This window comes from Nipponia nippon, unplaced genomic scaffold (assembly GCF_047370975.1).
Source record: "Nipponia nippon isolate SJK-2023a ecotype South Korea unplaced genomic scaffold, ASM4737097v1 scaffold_1, whole genome shotgun sequence".
Lineage (NCBI taxonomy): Eukaryota > Metazoa > Chordata > Aves > Pelecaniformes > Threskiornithidae > Nipponia > Nipponia nippon.
In genome coordinates, this window is record NW_028262290.1 from 141,167,720 (window position 1) to 141,187,519 (window position 19,800).

The 19,800-nt window shown below is 36.4% G+C and overlaps 1 protein-coding gene across 1 annotated transcript in view; it reads right to left on the reverse strand.

Annotated features, from left to right (window-relative positions):
- VPS50 (VPS50 subunit of EARP/GARPII complex) overlaps positions 1 to 19,800 on the reverse strand; it is a 97,885-nt gene that overhangs the window by 39,042 nt on the left and 39,043 nt on the right. Inside the window, exons 14-18 of the mRNA XM_087774818.1 lie at positions 11,973 to 12,070; positions 11,136 to 11,230; positions 10,363 to 10,461; positions 6,931 to 7,021; positions 5,197 to 5,373 (exon numbers count right to left, since the gene is read on the reverse strand). Of these exons, the coding sequence (XP_087630944.1) occupies positions 5,197 to 5,373; positions 6,931 to 7,021; positions 10,363 to 10,461; positions 11,136 to 11,230; positions 11,973 to 12,070 (560 nt within the window). The remainder of the gene's footprint in view (positions 1 to 5,196; positions 5,374 to 6,930; positions 7,022 to 10,362; positions 10,462 to 11,135; positions 11,231 to 11,972; positions 12,071 to 19,800) is intronic.

Here is a 19,800-nt window from a genome sequence, read left to right on the forward strand (position 1 = left end):
AGTATTCACAGGCAAAACTTCTGCCTCATGAACATTTCCGAAAAAGGAAAGCTATAATAAAGCAGCTCAGTTTTCTTCAAAAATGAGCAGAGTTCAGGCTCGATTAAGGACAAAGAGAGTCATAGTTTACCTAACTTGGCTAGAACATTAGCATGGAGAATTACCACCGCTTATTATGCATTAATATATAATAAATGACATGTCCATTCAATTAAAACCCAATGATAGTAAAATGATAAATTGACTAGAAATTGTTAACTACAATTGATATATGAATCTGACAGTTGACATATTAACTGTCTTAACATCATAGATTAAGAGAATTTTGAGAAATTTTTTTTTTTTAACATGGAAAAATACGTCATTAAGTCTCCTCAACCCAATGCTATTAATGAGCTGGAGAAGTTATTTAATGAGATTAAAATATCTGCATTTTACAGTATGCAGTAAGTAACTCATAACTATTAAATAGTGACCTCAACCTGAAGAGACCTTATAAATTCATTTTGAATATGCACAGTCTGCAATAAAATTTTAAAGCGCTGAAAGGATATCTTGTAGCAATAATCAGTTCACAAGTATTTAGGCAATCAGCCCAAACAAACCCATAGGACAGTGGTAAGATTCATCAAAGTTGAAGAGTGTTACAAAACTGTAAGTTAACTGTATCGCAACAAAGATATTTTAGGAAGCTACAGAAAAGGGACATAAAGCACCTCACTGAAGCTCAAGATATAAAGCTGAGGTGACTGGATCCAGAGGCCCATTTTCAGTTGTCCAGAACTGCAACAACTAAGCAGTTACAAAGACTTTAAAATTATCAAAAGAAATCCTCATAGTTCTTACCACCCTACAGATGATTTGACAAGTAAATCAATTGCTTATGTCCTTGTCATGCCATTTCTTCAAATATCTGGAAATACGTCTGCATTCTCTGGAATCAAAATTTTTCAACCTCCATCTGAAATATTTTCAGTTTTAAGTGCTAAACATGCCTCCACATTAACTGGTCAGTCAAGAAAGTGAAACATAAAGCCTTTGTAGGAATTTTATCCCACTTTACCTAAGCAAGTTATTTCTGTTTCTATGTAAAGGATAACCAAATAGGCGTAACTTTTTTTTTTTTTTTTTTAAATAAGAGTTCTTTCTCCAGCACTTTGGAACAGCTGGTAATGGAGAGAGGAGACAAAAAATGTGAAAAGGGAAGGTAGGATGGTCACCTGGAGAGTATACTCACTTAGGTCACAAGAAACCTTGGTTCTAATACCAGCCAGGTTAGATCTCCTGTGCAACTACTGACAAGTTAATTAACTTGTCCTGTGCCTCAGTTCTCTATGTCAATGTGCATAATACTTCCCTGGCACACAAAGATTTTGGAAAGGATTTTATCCTGCCAGTGACTGAGTTAACGGCCAAATACACTGATGAAAACCAAGTGAGTGCCTTCTTAGTATTGCTGAACACCCTCATCTGCATTCTCAGTATGATTCTTCAGATTTACTTAACATCTTTCAATATTTAAAGCAGTTAGTTCCCATTTTCCAATGCATTAAACTCAAGTTATCATATGGAATAAACCTGTTTATATACAGTGTTGCTAGAAACATGTCAAACAAAGGAAATATTCACCACAGCTGATTTCCACAAGGAGGGACGAAAAGTGAAAAGCATCATCCTCCATAATCAATTTTAAATTACATTGACCAAACTGAAACTTAACTTTACATTTTAGTTAAAAAAAGTTAGTTCTATACATTATTCCTAAGTTCTCCAAATATCACTACATTTAAAGTTAAAAACCCCCTATTTTATAATATGAATGACTGTAAATCGAACCTATATTTCACAAGAAAAATGCATAATAAATCATATCATTGGTATTTCACTTTTTCCGCACAGAACATTCTGTCCCTCTGCTGTCAAAGCAAAACCAAAATTCATTATAGTTCTTCACCAGGCAAAAAATCAGATTTTATCACTTTAAAATGTATTAAGGTTTCATTAATAAGAACACTTAATTGGCACACAGCTTTGAAAAAGAGGACAGCGCAGCCAGCCTTGAAAGTCCCTGACAGTGTGCAAGCCTACCAAATGGGACACTGTGCAAAATTAGAGACAGGGAAACCACACCATGGACTTTGCTACACGTGTAACACATCATCCTACTGATAATTCATGGGATCACGACTCCCCCTAGCCTGTTTCGCCAAGACCACAGCCTGCCACTGCTGAACCTCTGAGGCAGCCACTCTCATCCCCACCAGAGAAGGCAGACGGCATCCTGACAGTGATTTACTAGAACCCCATCTCCGCCATGGTCCCTGCAGCAATAGCAGCATCTATGTACAAAGCATGAGGCAACCCTTTACTAACGAACTTACTCTTAAGCTTACTCTTAAGTAGCTTCAGCTGTGGCTGGGACTGAGCCTCACACACCTTCAAAAAATACACAGCAGCGAACAACCAGTATGAAAACAGTAACCTTTACATACAGAGACTTTTCCAGTGGCTAGAGACAAATTCAGAATAAAAACACATTTTACCCAGGATGATTAGATGGTCGAATTCATCGACTCCCTGTGGTAAGAAGGCAACAAAGATACCAGATAACTTCCTGGATAACAATATTACCCCATTACAATAAAGAACGTGGTTCTGGGGTAGAGGGAGACTCTTTGCCTTTTCCTCAAGAGAATTCTGGAACAAATAGAGGAAAACCATCCCACACATTTACATTTTGTAACTCATGCAGGTTACCAAGTGTCCCGGTAAGACTTGCAGGACCAATTACCTCTCATGGGCCCGCAGTGTCTGTGCTAACCACTACCAGAAGCTGGATGCTGTAAGAGAACCACCATTGGTCTCACATAATATGACAATTCCTGTGTAACTGTCACTGCATGCAGAGTTTGTATTTGAAACACTGTATTTGTACAGAAAGCTAAAGTGATTTTTTGGGTTTTTTTTTTTTTTGCTTTTAAGCTCTATTACTTCTTTGAATAGGTTTATCATTGGAGAAAAGGGCAAAATAATATACAACTGAAGACAGAAGAGGGTATTACTGATAGCAGTCTGCTTGGCAGCAGTACAATGCTTCAGGCTGGCAAAAGCCAAGAAAACAGTATCTCCAACATGTTCATCAGCATTGGCTACCTAATTTTTTCATCAAATGATTTCATGATTATAGAAGCAAAAGCTTAGTGCAGAGCAACTTGACGTCATTGAAATTTTACTTGAGCTAGGAGAAGCAGATTCTGAAGGGCAAAATGTTAAAACTGGGAAGAACGAAGCAGCTCTGTTTTAACTTGTGTGCAAAGTTTTCATATCTCATACAAGCATGCAGATAGAAAGAAAAATTCCTCAAGATATCCACAGTCAAGAAATGAAGACAATTCTAGCCTTCTACAAGTGTAAGCTGCTTACAAGTCACTGCACAAAAATATGGGGACAGTGTATGCACTTATTTGCTAGCAGTAACCTGCAAGATATCAGAGGAGATTGAAACCACATTCCAACAATTATTCTTTTTTGTTCTTGAGATGTTATCCAGTTTCAGGAGCTCCAGTTAATATCATCTTTGGAAAACAGTTTCACACTTTCCTAATTATTCTACATGCAAATGGTGGCAAAAAATATCCTGCAATATTTGAGATATATTTCTGCACTCACAGTGCAGGTCATGATGGCTCTATCCATTTGTTACAGAGTCAAACGTTCAGAAGAAAGCTGTCTTGGGGAAAAAAAAAAACAAAACAAACAAAAACCCCAAAGTTAAGTTAATTTTCTAGTCCTTTTTCTTCAGAAAAATCTTTTAAAAAAGCAAAACTACTCACAAACATATACAAAAGTCTGAAATGAACTCTTCAGTAGAGGGAGCTTCCATTTTGAAAACCTCAAAAGTACTATTGTATCATCATTAATCCTTATTCCACTAAGGATCATTTTAGCAAATACCTACCAAATGGCTGCCCAGATTCCCCAAAAGCTTTGTCTCAGAGTGCGTTTCAACAAAATACCATGGAATTCTGCAGTTTTCAGCATGCCCCGCAGTGCATTCATCTTTACTTAACACGCTCATTTGGAGTCTATGGATAAGTCTAACAGTGACAACCACGCAACTCTTCTCAGTTTACTGATACGAAAAGGCAAGACACGTGTTCTGCTGTATTACTTGACAGGGGAAGAACTACTACCAGGAAACTGGCCCTCCAAGTAGCTTCATTTAAGCACAATGCAACAATATTTTATGCCAATAGGCTGTATTTTCTCTTCAAGTGACACAGTAGGAAAGAGACTGCATCATGGCCTACAGAAGGAAAGACACTGCAGCATCACTCTCAGGTGTGCGAGATACAGATCAAGCTGCTTTTGCAACTGAAGTTCCACAGGGAAAGCAAGAAAGACAAAGCTGAAAACCAGAAAGCCATCAGTGTGATCGCTGGATTAACTAACCTTATACAAAAAACATAAACCCAACTTTATCACAAAAAAAAAACCCAGAAAACATTTTCATCAAAGGGATAAACAAGAGCAAAAGCTTTAACAAAAATATGTTAATGTAGCATTTAAGAGAATGGTACAAAGTTTTACATTAAAACATATTTGACCACTGCTAAATATTGACAGAATTCTGAAAAAAAACAAAAACAAAAACGCAAAGTTATTGTTCAGTTTCATAGTAGATCCCACCATAAAGCCAGTGTCCTGAGCATTTAAATTACAATTAAAAACTGCCTAACGAGCATCAGATAATCCATGGCAAATCACGTAGGTGTGAACAAATACAACAGAAGGAGCAACCCACAATGATTCTTTCCTAAGAAGCCAGAAAGCCAGTCCTAAAATTACAAAATTACTTCCACAAAGAAAGCTAATGTAAACCCCTGGAAAAATACTAATTTAAGCGGAGCATGTCTTGCTAGCCTTCAGGAACACTTGACTTCAGTGGAAAAAAATATTGATCCATGGCAAAACAAACTGAACTTTAAACAGGATGCCTGGCTTTCTGGCACTGTTTCTGGCTGCAAAGCATCCTACCTAATTAAAGGAGTAAAGTGCCTTGAGATTTTACACAGTACTGCAGTTACCTGATCCTTGTACTAGGACATTTTGCCTAGTAATAAATTGCCAAAATAAATGATCATTTACTTAGAGCAAGATTTGCTTCTCCCCCCTCCCCCCCCAAACATTCCATACCCCGTTGGAAGCTAACACATCTTCTGTTTCATCATCTTTGCTGTCAGCCTGAATTTCAAATGGGTTTCCACCGTTACAGTACTGTTCAAATAATGTTACTGTTGTTGAAATTGCTGAAGCAGGCTGCTTACTAGGTGACACAGATGGAGAACGCGACTGCTCCATGAACTTAAATTCCTATTGATAGAAATAAAGTACAATTTTAATCACCAATAAGACAGTTTCAGTAATATTATGACTCCAGTTCCTTAAAAAACAGAGCATAACGACAAACTTGTGGACAATTAACCTCATATGAAAACTTCTAGCCAAAGCTTGCTGCTTATTTAAACATGATTTTCATGCTGGCTCAAGTTAACTTTGAAATTGTCAATCTTTATACTGCTCGTCTTTCTAATTTTAGCATTTTTGGCTATGACATGCAATACATCTCCTGCATTCTGAAAGTATTCTCTGTCTAAAACTAGGTGAAAATTAAGTGGGTTTTTTATTTCACAGAAATTACAAGATAAAACAAGACCTAAATTCTACCCAAAAATGTAGTTTTCTTTAGACAAGTTACCTAGTAATTTACTAAAGCTGATTTTTTTTCTTAATATTTTATTTTTAAAAAGTTCTCTTCAAAATTTATTAATTTTCAAACCCATTGCACATGAAGTTTCTGATGACTTGGTAAATGCATAGACTTTTGCAAATATATGGACTGAGTAGGACACATAAGGTATGATTTTAGACTTTTTTATAAAAAAACTTGCCTTATCTCAGTTGATATATCATTTTTATCTGTTAAACTCTAGCTATTGATCTTCATGAATGGCAAAATGTACATTATCATTTATCTAAAGGTTTAAAGATCAAAACATATGCAGCTAAAAGGACTGCAATGTTAGATTTCTGTTTGCTTAAATGAATCAGTTACTTTCTGCCATATTCTGCTGCTCCAGTCCCTTGAGCAGTATGTATGAATTTATAATCCCATTTCTCTATTAAAAACATTATTTCTATTGCTACTGGATGCTCCTTCCTTTTCCCTCCACACTATTACTGCCGCAGTAGACTCTTGCTTACTTTTACAGTTAACTCTACAGAAGCTGCAATATTATCTTTTGCTTGAGATTGCTCAGCTATGTCCATTTTTGCACTTCAGTGATAGCTTTAATCATAGGCGTCCATGTTTCATTTGGCAAAACAGGTGAAATTCACCTGCCACGTGCTAAACTTTACAAAAATCACTTTAGGACAGCAGGTGAGCAGACCAATTACTTCCTTTCAGTTGAACTTCACCACAGAAGAATTAACTTTTTTTTTTTCCTTTCCAAATGAGCCAGTATGACTTATGTTTCCAGAAACAGATGCCAAAAATTGGTACAAGCTAGTGAGTGCTCATGTGACTACTTTTAGGCACTCATCTTTTAGCATCTTACTCTCCGATAAATAATCTAGAGGTGGAAAACTGACATATTAACAGCACATTAAAACATGAAAAATAAAGGCTAACATTATGCTTACAACTCTAGCATCTTCTGTAAACCTCCACCTGCCTGAAACAGGTACACTACTGTTTTAAAACATTTGAATCTTAAGTTTCCAATATCATGAAGTGACAGTTACAGGTTTTTAGCAGCTATTAAAAACATTTGCACATAGTTCATGGATCTTACTACTTCTCAGAACACCTGGACTCTTAGCTATTAAAGTATTAATACATTTGTATGTGTTATTCATCAAACGTACATGAAGCTGCAGAATACTAAAGCTTGATTTAACAGGACAAAGTTCCCAGGTCTCATTCTCCAAAAACATTCTTAATTCTTCAAGACGGGTTCTGAAATACAACAAATGAATACTCTTAATTGGCAGCAAGAGTAAATCAGGAAGTAGACAATTATTTAACTTATGCAGTGAAAAACACCTTCAAAAAATGTATAAAAAGTCACACCTGAAAACAAGTATTTAACTTATTCTTTCAACTGACAGACCTCAAAAAAGCTGCGGCTACTAACACTGTATATTTTATGACACCTCTGGAGAAATTCTCAAAGAATGTCAATCTCCAAAATTTGGGAACAATTTTTTTTGTCAAAACCATTAGAAAGTATAGAGGAACATCTATCATTATGCAGTAATACTGGACCTTTTTTCCTCTATGTAAACTGTAGAAAGCAATATAATATATACAAACACTCTATTAGCAGTACAACAGCTTCTGTGAGCCCACACAAGATAGATGCTTCTTTCAAACACACTGAAGCCAACAGGTAGCAAAGGGAAGTGGAAAGAACTAATGTTCTACAGCCATCTCAACTCTTCAGAGAAGAAAAAAGTTAAATGGCTATTAATCTCCTAAGCTGTATTCTTCTTCATAGCTTAACGTTACCTTGGTACTAATATAGAAAATGTGTTTAGGAAAACGTAATCAAGCCATTACATGCCTGCATTGTTTTTGCTATGTTTTTACTCATTAGAAAAGCCTCCGTTCAGCCATAAGCAGAAATACCTTTGATAAAGAAAATCTTTTTGCCACATGGGCAGGAACTCATATAGGAAAACACAGCAATGAGTGCTTATTGAGGTCACGTTGCTGTATCTTCTCTTCTTAATCTATGGTATATTGTTTTGCTTAACAAGTAGCAGTTGGTAAATTATGCACTGGGTTTCTAATTAGGCAGTAAAATATTCTAGAAATACCACTGTTTCAATAACAAACTATAATCACCACTACAATTAAAATTTTCTTGCCTCAACGAGATGAGCAATGTGTTGAATTATGACTACAGTTTGCTGTGTCTATTTAAATTCACCAGTTAAATGCAAATAGACTTCAAGCGCTATTTTCGAGGCACTGAGTACCTGTAGCTTGCAGATCTTCTTACAGTAAAGCTAACAGAAACAACAGACAGAGATGCTGTGAAAATCAACGTTACAGATTAAAATTCTTTGAGAGGAAGACTAAGGAGAAAGAGTCATAGAAAACCAAACATTTAGAAGCCACACAGCAGCAGTTTCTGTATCATTTCAAAGCTGAAATCCAGGCACTGACAAAGTTCTTGAACAAATGCTCTTCATTTTCACCAGCATACAAGTCTAGAAAGCAGCACACATGGAAGGTCTGATGCATTCATTCTCTGACAAGCTTTAGTGATCAAACACACCTTTTTACAAACGTATCAGAACAAAAAGAAAATTGCATTCCAAAGATTGCCTTACTTATGTTCTCTGCTAATTTTTCAAAATAATCAACTTTTACCCAAAAAAGGCTTCATGTACGCTCTAGCATTACATTGCTCTTCTACGCTTTTTGAATGACATGACCAGTTCCTTTGAATGCTTTCTCTATGTTGGCAGTTCTCTAAAACACCACAACGCCCAGGAGGCCACATATGTCAAATTACACATTCAAAGAAATGACTACTCCTGGGCTCTGAGCATTTCAGCTCTATGTATGTAGCTTTTACGTACTAATGAATCCTTAAAAGCACTAGCTTTTTTTTTCCCCCCTCCAATTAAATATGCAAGGGGAGTGAAAGCCACATTAGCTTGATCTGAAAAGGCAAGATGCTTAAAGCTTTTATATAAATCAACCCAAGGGATATAGCTGGGAGAGAGGTTTTTTATATTTTTCCTTCTGAGGATGAAAACATCAGCCAATTAATCCTGACAATACCCACACAGCATAAAACACGTAAAAAATATTAAAAGGTTCACATAATTTGAATCATATGAATAAGTATTTCCTTTTATTTTCACAAGAATTACAACAAACATTACCTTAATAAAAAACACAAGTTATTTCAAAAAATGTTTATTTCTATATATATTTCATCAATGTTCCTTAACCTTTCAGAAAATCAGTCTCTGATTCCCTAAGCTGATAAACAGGGCCTTTCAACATAAGCAAAACCATTTACTTAACCACATAAGGTATTATGTGGTAAATCAGTGTAGTAAAAGACAGTTAGATGGACCAAAACAGCTCTTCTGAACCTAGAGCTGCAAGCTCAGTTTCCAAATCAGTTCACAAAATTCAGTTCAGGGTTCAGAAATGCTTTCAAGAAATAAATATAGGTGGTATGGCATCTGAATCAACTCGTCTCCTGACAAGACATAATGTGTATCTGATTAAGGCTCAAGCTTTTCAGGCAACTGGAACTGATATCTTCATCAAATGCCCAGAAAGAAATCCTAGTTACAAACTACAAAAGCTGGAAGAAATTCCAAACCACGTTCTCAGCTTCTGAATTTAGACACTGTCTCATGTTCTCTTGTCATAATTTTCATACTTTACGGATTTTAGGCAAAAAGTCTCAGACCAAATAGGTTTGGATGTATTAGTTGTACGACAGCTCCCATACAACAGAGGACAACAGATCAAGACTGGGAAAGTAAGAGTTTCTTAGAGCAAGGAACGTTGTATTTCTTCTCATATCTTCCTAGCTTTTTACACCCAGAAAGAAGATAAATGCAAGATAACTAGAATGAAAGAGTTGTCAATCATCCAAACCAAAACATTTGGGCAATCAAGACAATTAAAACAAACAGACAGACAAGTCCTGAAGCTGTCATAGCCATATATCATATCTGAGGCCAGAGACTGCCTGCACATGACAGCAGATATGACTCGCCTCAGATATGACAGCAGAGTTGACTGAAAGATAATCAGATACTGCCAATGAAAAACTATGAAAACATGACTCAAAAGGATGGACTTCATTCTAAACATCTCATTTGATATAAGACAAAATTGCATATTGAAAAAAACATTTCATAGCCACGCCATGATCAGCTCTTTTTACGTAATGCCATAGAAAAAGGAGTAGTGATTTTGCTGGGAAGTACAGACTTCAGAGGCATTCATCCTGAGGATCCCAGGAGACAGCTTAAGAGGTAGCCTGAAAAACTACGGAAATTCTACATAAAAAGTGTTCATCTTTATCTGGTTTGCCTGCTGCAGAACTAGAGTTTTCCACAAGCATAGTGGAAGCAAAGGCTTCTCCACCCTCTCCCTTTCTCCAGGGTTCAGAGCCCTATTCTCATCGTGAAACATATGCCACTGTCAACCTCAATGCAGGAACATTATGCCATGGAATTCCTTTGGAAAGCATTTAAAAGTTAAACCAACCAAAAATAAATGCCATTAGATTCATCCACTGCACATATGCATCTCACCTGTGGTATGTTTTGAAATAGTTAACACTTTGTTTTCTGATAGATTCTTGCAAAACTTCAGACTTACTGCCACAAAATTCTTCTCCAACTTGCATCAGCCTGTAACAATAAAACAAAGTTTAGAAATATTTATTGATTTATTAATACTGCTGTTCCAACCTGAATTACAAGAGTCACTCATTACCATGAGTGTACATGTATCTCCATAAAAGCAGAGTACCAATGTTAAGTTGCAAACACTTCACTCATTTTACAAAAGTCCATGTCTCATTTCCCTCCAAATCCTATCATAATGTCCCATACACATAGAGACAAAGAGCCATAAGCAAAATAAATGTCTTTTTGAGATCCCATTTCGCAGGGCAAGCTGTACAGCTCACAGTCTGAATCCATCATTTTATTACCAAAAGAGAAGGATATAATACTGTACAGGTTAGCAGTACCACAGTATTTTACTGCTCTTGACTGAGAGTCCCTTTAAAAGCTTTTAGAAACATCAAAATTGCCAGATCTGCACATCTGAAATCTTAAAGGTGGACAATACTGAAATCGTATCGTACTTAAGCACTACTTGAGCAGCAAAGCAATTTATGCTACGTCTCCCAAGTACGTCCTCATAAACTCCCACATAAAGAAGTGCTCTTTAAAATATCAGTAGATATGAACAAAGTTGGCATCAGAATGTAAATATCAGCCTTAATTAACCGTGCTGTCTTATCAGAGTTCAAGTTTGTGCACATGTATTAAGTGGTCTTATGACCATGTCAGTATACCTGCTGATAACATCAAGTACAAATATGAAGTCGTCATATTTGAAGTTAGACAGATCTGTTCCCAGAAGATATGTTTTCACTTTCAGTTGAACATCCTACAAAACACAAACAAGTTTCTGCATACTTAATACACTAAAGACAAAAAGGTGAAGGCTCAGATGCCTGATTCATTAGCACTTTTCGGTTTGTTTGCAGTTATAACTTGTTTTTGAGATTTAGAGTAGAACTCCATTTTCTGTAACATGAATGATTTCTCATTGACTTTCTAAAATCATATTATAATCAGTTTCTTTAAAACTCTATAACACAGGGTCAATCCTAGATGCTTTATTGTCACTGCAAAAACAGAGCTTTGGATTACAATTCAGCCACGTAAAAAATTTACAGCTTTTTCATCATACATTTGGGGTCTCACTGCACATCAAACTGATCCAGCAGTCAGACCAGGAACACTGTGAAACCAGGCAAGTTTGCAAGACTTCAGGTTCTCCATATCTATGGTTATACCAGCAACATAAAGCAGCATGACTGTGCTAACAGAGATAAGCACAAGAGAAGAAAATAGATTGTGGACACAGGTTGGGAGAACCGGAATCAGGCTGAAAGTCATGTTAGTATGTTTTAGTATCTTGACCGAGTTTGTAAGCATAACAACCAAGTAGTAACCGAGTCACGGAAATTGTATTGCCATGGTTTTGATATATTTAGCTCAAAACAAATCACTTAAAAAAATCCCTGGAGAGATTTCTTTAAGATGATCAGTAAAATATAACTGTTAGCAATACTGGGGTGCAGGGAGATAAATATTTAGGGGAAAAAAAAAATCAGAAAACATACCTGCCATATTCGTGAAAGCCCATGTTCCAATTTCTTTTTTACATAGCTGCGGTCAAAACTGTTCTCTTCAGTTCCAATCACATTGCTGCCATCTGAAACTGAAGGTGAAAAGTGTTGCAGATATTTCCAAAAGCCTTGAAACGTATTCTCGTTTTCTACCCATAATGAAACTTCTGCCTTAGTCATTATCATATTATCCATTATGCAAACTCCAGAAGAGCTCCATTGCTCTAAACTTTTGAAAGGAAATGAATAAAGCACATATAAATATTGTATGCTAATGCAGACCCAGAGAACTTCCGATTGATTTTATGTAAGCAAGATGCCCCATTCAATAAAAACCAAAAAAAGAGATGAGAGTAACAGATGCTGATATTTCAAATACAGAAGATGAAGTTGAATACTGAAGTGAATACTGCTTATTCTCTACAACAAGATTCTCTAAGATATTCTATCTTTGTAGACAAGAATCATGAAGTTAAAAATTTCAGAAGCAAGATTTTTAACTTTCTGCCCCAGTAAGTTCTGTCTGCAACTCTGAGGAAAAATCCTGAAACTTTTTCCATGAACTATGCGAACAATATAGCATGCTCTTTCCTCCCCCCCGCCCCCAATCTATGTTTATGCATGAGATAATGTCAATTATAATCAGGTGTCTTTCATTCTTCCAAATTATTTTATTTAATTCTAAAACCTTCAATCCCACAGCACTAGATCACTTTCCAAAAAAAGCACTGTAACGCATGGTAAACTTCTCCTGTATGTGGTCCTCTCTCTCCCCATGGAGAAAATATATTTTATTTCCATTTTAAAAAAGAGAAGGTAATATTTTATATGTAGTTTGTGAGCGTACAGTTGTGGTTACGCTTGCAGTCTATGATGGCACAGTATCATGCAGTTTGCTTCACAGCCTATGACTAACCACAGGAAAGCTCTGTCTCAGCCAGACTATACATACAAACTTTCCCCATGATAAGAAAACGCCGCTGTTCCTGCCAAGGAGAAAAACTATGCACGTCCTTTAAAGCCCAAACCATTTAGTGATTTGACATGAAAGACAAAAATTCACATAAAATATTACACTGGGATATTACGAAGCATACAGCCTTCCTTCTACCCCATCATTCAAGAGGCTGCAAACACAGAAGAATTAAGATTTCCTGTAGTACCCCAGCATTGCCATGAAGCTCAGACCTACCTTTCCATCTTTTCTGCAACATCCAACTAGTTTTCAGTACTTGAGAAGACTATTCACCCCCTTGTTCCTGGCCCAGCTGGTCTCACCTCTCTGCCTCCACACACAGACTCCCAACTCAAAGCCATTTCTTTCCCCGATTCCAGCATTTCCTCTCAAAAACCTCCACCCAGCCCCAAGCTCTCATTTTGCACGTGCATCAGGCAGTCTCATCCCTGCCGCCTAAGCTTCATGGGAACAGACAGCACAAAGCCCAGATCCTAGGGGAACACAGAGAGAGAACTGGGGGTCAGGGAAGAAAGTTTCTTGTGATATCATGGGAAAGACAATCCCTATCTATAATTTGGGCCTACCTGGAGAGCAACAGGACATGTCTAACAGACTAGGGCACACCTAATAACATTGACTTAGATTACATTCCTGAAAGATGGACTCTTTTTTTAACTGGACTTCATGACCAGGTAGATACATCACTGCTATAATGCAAACAGGAAGGTAAAGGAAAGAGTAGAACGTTTAACAGCTCCTCCACAACTGGCAGTAGTGCCTTGGCCAGCCCTAACTTGTGGAACGCGTATGGGGGGGTGGGGGGGATTATTTCTAGCCTCAGCAAGAATTTTGGAAGTGATCCAAGGCCACGGACCGAACTACCTCAGTGGGATTACACGCAGCTTCCACCCAGGGAGACAGCACTAAGGCTGCGAAGCACATTCAGCTGTTAAACTGCGTGATGTTGCCAGACAGCTCAGGTGCAGCTCCAGCAGCTTTTCATTCATGAGCTGATCTCATTAACGCAGGGACAGGATTTTACGCAGTCGTTCAAAACTAGCAAGGACAAGAACGCCACCTGCGTACTGAATCCCTGTCCCAACAGTGTTCCTTAGATAGTAACACGCTACCAGGACCACAGTGAGAGCTACTCCTGACTGACCTGTGCAGTTCTTCATTATGAGGCTTCATAGTTTTTTTCCAGAAAGCCTCCTGGCTTAATTTCACTTTCCTCAAAGAGAGCAGCAATTTTTCATGTCTAGTTTTTCTGTCTACTGAAGAGTCCAGAACCATAAAGAACCTATATCTGCCCTCCATTTGCCAGCACTAAGAAATTTTTTGTCAACAACAAAAGCGCTCTTTCCATGTCAAGCCTTGCCCTGAATCCAGACCATGCAGTCTAGGTGAATATCGCGTACATACTGCGAGCACCTTCCTAATGAGCCCAGTAAGGAATGGGAGGCTGGATACAAGACTTCAACCAGCCTTTTCAGATGTGGGTAGAACGGACCTCTGCAGCATCGTCTGGGCTACTGCATATTTAAGAGCAGGAAAGAAAGAGTCATCCACTGAACAAGAATGGTGATGACTGGTGTCAGATACTGACAATTCAATTAAACTGAAATACAAAAGACCACAGCAGAGTCTGACCATGTTCTGACCGTATTTTCTTCAGATCATCGGTGCTCACTGTCCAGTGAGCAGAATTTCCTTCTGTAACAATCACTAATCCTAATTAGCCCTTACCAGTGTCTCATACTCCCAGTCCTAAGCCAGACTCTGTAAGTAGAAGAGCATGATATGCATCTTCCTTCTCCCCATCAACCACCTGTTTTCTGCTTTGAACTTTTTCAAAGTACGTTGCTTGACTTGGCAGTGATAGGTTAACGGCTGGACTCGATGATCTTAAGGGTCTTTTCCAACCTTAACGATTCTATGATTCTTGAGAACAAGAACTATTTGCATTTCCCTTGTAAGTAAAAAAAAAAAATTATTCTAAATACATATATCACCTATTATATGAATGCTTATATAATATATAAGCTTAATAGGAACAACAAAAATATGAAGCCTTCAACACCTGTAGCTCCATTTAAATTAAGCAAATGTGGGGAATATGGTTACTGAGAAGGATACTGGCCTTGCTTAATTTCTTTCAAGTGGACCTATTTGGTATGTCTGGACACATTATTAAACTATGATCTTTATCAAACACTGAGGGAATTTCATCTGAAAGCTAGGGATTATAAAAGTGAACATACGAACACTACCCAGAAGAACCTTCAAGCCAGTTAAGTTAAAATTAGTCTGCCCATGAGGCTAGACCTCAAGAATACAGAACCAGTACAATAGTATAGGCAGGCAGAATGTAAAAGCTCTGGTACTTTTAATTGAATAACTCCTCCTCACAATTAAAATTATAACAAAATATATTCTGGAATTTGGACTTATATTAAGGATAGATATTCATTTCTTCCAAGGCTGCAAAGCTGTATTCAACTCTTTCCTGCTTAAAGTCTTTGAGACTGCTTTTGCAGGCAGACTGAAAATTTACCCTAATTACTCAAAATGAGAAGATAAAAGCCTGCTTGATGTGAAAACAAGACTCAAACATAATTCCATATTACATCTACTGTTGTAGGGCACTCAAAGAAAATTTTCCTTATGAAAGAAAAATCATAAAACAAATAGCTACTGTATACGTAAATTATAATTTAGTAACTGTACCTAAATACGCTCCTCTTCTCATGAAAGCAATAATTCTGACAAACGCATTTTCAAAAGTGATTTGTCATGGAAGCTTAAGCAAAACATAAACAGAAAGAATAACCCAACTGGAGAAACACTAAACAGATTTATCCTTTCTCTGACTATATGAGTAAACAAAACCAGCTATCTTAGTCACAGCATGCTCTTTAGAAGTTTCTGCAACCTCCTCTCTTCTATACTTCTGCAGAGCGAAGCCAAGCCTAAACGAGTCAGTATCTTTGACCTGTTCTCAAGATTAAGACCATAGTCCTTGTCCTCACAAACCGCCATTTATGAAGCAATGGTTGGACAGAGTCATACGGATGCTATTGTTCAATAAAAATCCACGCAATATTCTCTCTGGCAATCTCCTGGTGCTCCTGGTTCATGGCCAGTCATGCTAAGAGGTCTTGTATCCAGTCTTTTAATGAACTGTACTGCAGCTAATTTCATACATGCAAACATATGAATTCAGGATAATTTCCTTGAAAATCATTTACACTTCTTGCTTTGAAGAATTTGGAACAGGTAGCAGAATACATAAATTTTCATAATTTCACATAAAAATGAGAATCAGAAGCATCCAGAAGTTCTTCTGCTAGAAGCTTAATTTAAATACAGTAATTTTTCAGGTTTCTCAGCATTTCTCCAAAATTCATAAAGGCAACCTTCAGTCATAACAAAAGGGTTCTGTTCAATCCTCGCTAAGCAGGGGGGGAAGAAATCAATCAAATCACTGTCCTCTAGCTTCATTCTTTGAATACCAAGCAGATCTTGCACAGAATTTACACAGTATTATAAATGGAATGTTTTGAAAATTAAAATGGTTGATATTCAATTTACTTCTTGCAACATTTTCTTCTTGCATTTCATTGAATCTATTAAGCTATTAGAGTTGTTTATAACTAGGATTACACTTGTGAAATCAGGAGTTTAAATGCTATAGTGATCATTTTACTGCTCAGTTTCAGTTATTCTGTTAAATTAGTGTCTCGGGAATATATGTGAATTACATTAACATCACAGTAAATTTTATGACATGTGAAAATCCAGCTGAACCAGACAGGGCCTCGCACAAACCAATGAGACTTTGAAGTTCACTTTGCTTTGAGCAAGGAAGACAAAACGACCTGCACAGGTCCCTTTAAAACTCATTTTTTCTTCAATTCTATACTACAAACGCAAACAATGCTTTGACCATGACAGTGCAACAGAAAATTTTCCAGTAAGCCATTTATTTTCAGGGATGAAAACCCATATTACAGCAATTTGCTGTTTACTATATGAACAACAAAATTACAGAATAAGCAGCAGTTCATTAAATATGACATAGAACTCATTTCATGCTACGGAGTTGATACTTTTAGTTCACTAATTTTATCTTCAGTATGATTAAACAAGTCCTATGTATGAACACTTTAATTCTATCTTTCCAATGGTATATTAGAGCAATTAGTTAAGTGTTATTATTGATGATTCATAGAACTATCAATACCATACATTTCGCTATGATTTACTGCTACTCTGTTATAACACTTCAGCAAACTAAATCTCATTAGTATTTCCTATTTCATGAAAGGTACTAAAATATGTCTCATGCGTTAAAAATTTTTAGGATTGCATTTGTATCTAGAGGTAATGATCTGTTTTCATTTAGTTTATTCCAAGAAAGAATTTTTTTAATTGATCTCAAAAAAAGTAATCTCCAAAGACCAGTCCACACTATAACTGAAAGAACAACTGCAAATTCTGAACTCAATTCTAGGGAAAAAAAACTAAAAAAAGACTCTCTCCTATAAACGTTCCAAACAAAAAAAATCCTGTTGTGAAAGTATTTTCTATTCCATTTTGTTCTTCAGTTTCAAACTAGACTAATTTTCGGAACACAAATAAGCAGAATATTTAAAGATATAAAGCAGAGACTCCTCTTTCCTCAGAAATGCAGAAGGGCAATTATTTACAAGTTATGCAAAGTACATTTTAACATCTGTAACAGGCATTAATAATCACAAATATGTGACACACAACCTAGATGAAGTGCAACCTCTTTTCCATAATCCATGCAGGACTTCTTTTGGATAAGCTTCACTATTAAAATAGAAAGAGCTGTATAATTCTTGTCTTCTAAGTCCAGCTTCTCACTTCTACAGCCGGGTTTGTGCCCTGAAATCAAGAGGCCCTTGACCCGTTTAAGGTACTTTGTAAGACAGCTGACATTAACTTGCACAACGAGAGAAATATACTGGGGGACAGCTTTGAGTTCTCAAAATGATAAAAGCCAGATACACACACACCAGTTAAGGCTGGAGCAACAGAAGGAGCAGTCTGTGGGATTTAACTGAGGGAAAACTTTTAGCATAATCTCCTGAACAGCCTCCATGGTTCCTTCTGACATACCTGCCCATTCTACAGGAATTTTATTCTTTGGCTTTAGCACACATTACAGCTATTAAATCGATAAATATGGAATGAGACTTCCATGTACAGGTTTAATAATTACTACAGCATGAGCAGTGACTTCTAGAAAAAACAGATGTTTGGTAGGTATTTATAGTCCCTCTGAAATTAAATTATACTTGTGAAATTCTCTTTTGTGTGCTTTATCATTGCTGAGGTATTTGAAAAAGTGATTCAGTAGCTCAAATATATTCTAGCTGTCCATTTCAGTTAAGCCACAACATCTCCAGAAACTTAAAAAATGAGTGACAGAAGATTTAGTGGATTAGTAGTAAACATACCAAAACGCTCTGGCACGCATTTAAAAAGCAATGCATTTACTCATGTGACTGAATATACCACTTTATTAGGCTCAATGGTTTCTTTAAAAGGTTTTGCAGTGCAAATGATTTTCTTTCTTCAGGATATCACAAGTAATCACACTAAGGGAAACTACTTTTAAAGTTACATCTGGAGCTGAGAAGTAGTCTACTGTGATAATGTTTCCATGCAATAAACTCTTTATGATAACCTGCTTTATTTTACACATGCAAAGATCACAACAAAATGAAAACGTGAGAAGGAAGTGTAATTATCTGAAGTTATTTTAAATTTAAAAGTAAATATTATTGAGAATGGGAAATTCATTCAAAACTTCAGAATCTTTCTTCACATGGTACATCTCAAAATTCAATATTTCAACTCTGAATTTTAATTCTGATATAAAAACTTTAATCTGAAATAACAGTCTCAATAAATCCACAATTATTTTTTTTCTAAATGTTTTTAAGATTCCACACAATATGGGAAGGACACTCCGAAGAAAATATTTTCATTAATTTTTCAAATTTAAAGTAGGAAGACAATGTTAATTAGCATAAATTTCATTCTTTTTTAACATTTAAAATCTGTAATAAATCTGACTTTTGAAAGAAATGTTGGATTTCAAATACACTGTAGGAAGCACAGTGTTCCAAGATCTGTTCTTTACTTCTACTTCCAATTTTTTTCCCCTTCTTATCATCTAACATAAAGGATACAAGTCTTATGCAAATCAGGCAAGGAAGAATAACTTTAGCAGCAATCCTACAGTCCTTGTCCTTTGACAGGAGCCTCCTTTTCAGAAAGAAAAGAGCAATCCTATCTGATCCAAATAAATAGGAGTTTTGCATAAATCTTAATATTGTAAATTTCACACTCTGCCCTCTGCCAAACAAAGCATCTTGGGTGAGTGGGGAAACAAAGTCTGCCTTCAGACATTTTACATTAATTTAGAATACGTCCAGCAAAACGTACTTAGGAAGACTCAGACAGACAATAGATGAAGGTTTTGTACCTCTGTCCTGAAAACCACAAATTGGAACAAAAAGAAAAGAAAGCCAAAATTATATTTTAAGCTGAAACATTTGCCTTTTCCTGTAAGGCTATCAAGGAAATTGTGACCATATCTTATGATGGATTCACTAGTATAGATAACATACAACAATCAGGAAATTGGATTTCCTGAAAATCATGACGCATTTACAACAGAATCATTCCCTGTTGCTTTGGTCACCTTTCCTAGTACGCAACCCAGTATCCCAATCTACTAAGCTTAATATGCAGTGAAAATTTCAACATTAATCAAAAAATCTGAAATTTCACATTGGTCCTATATTAAAGGGAAAAATCCTCAGATTT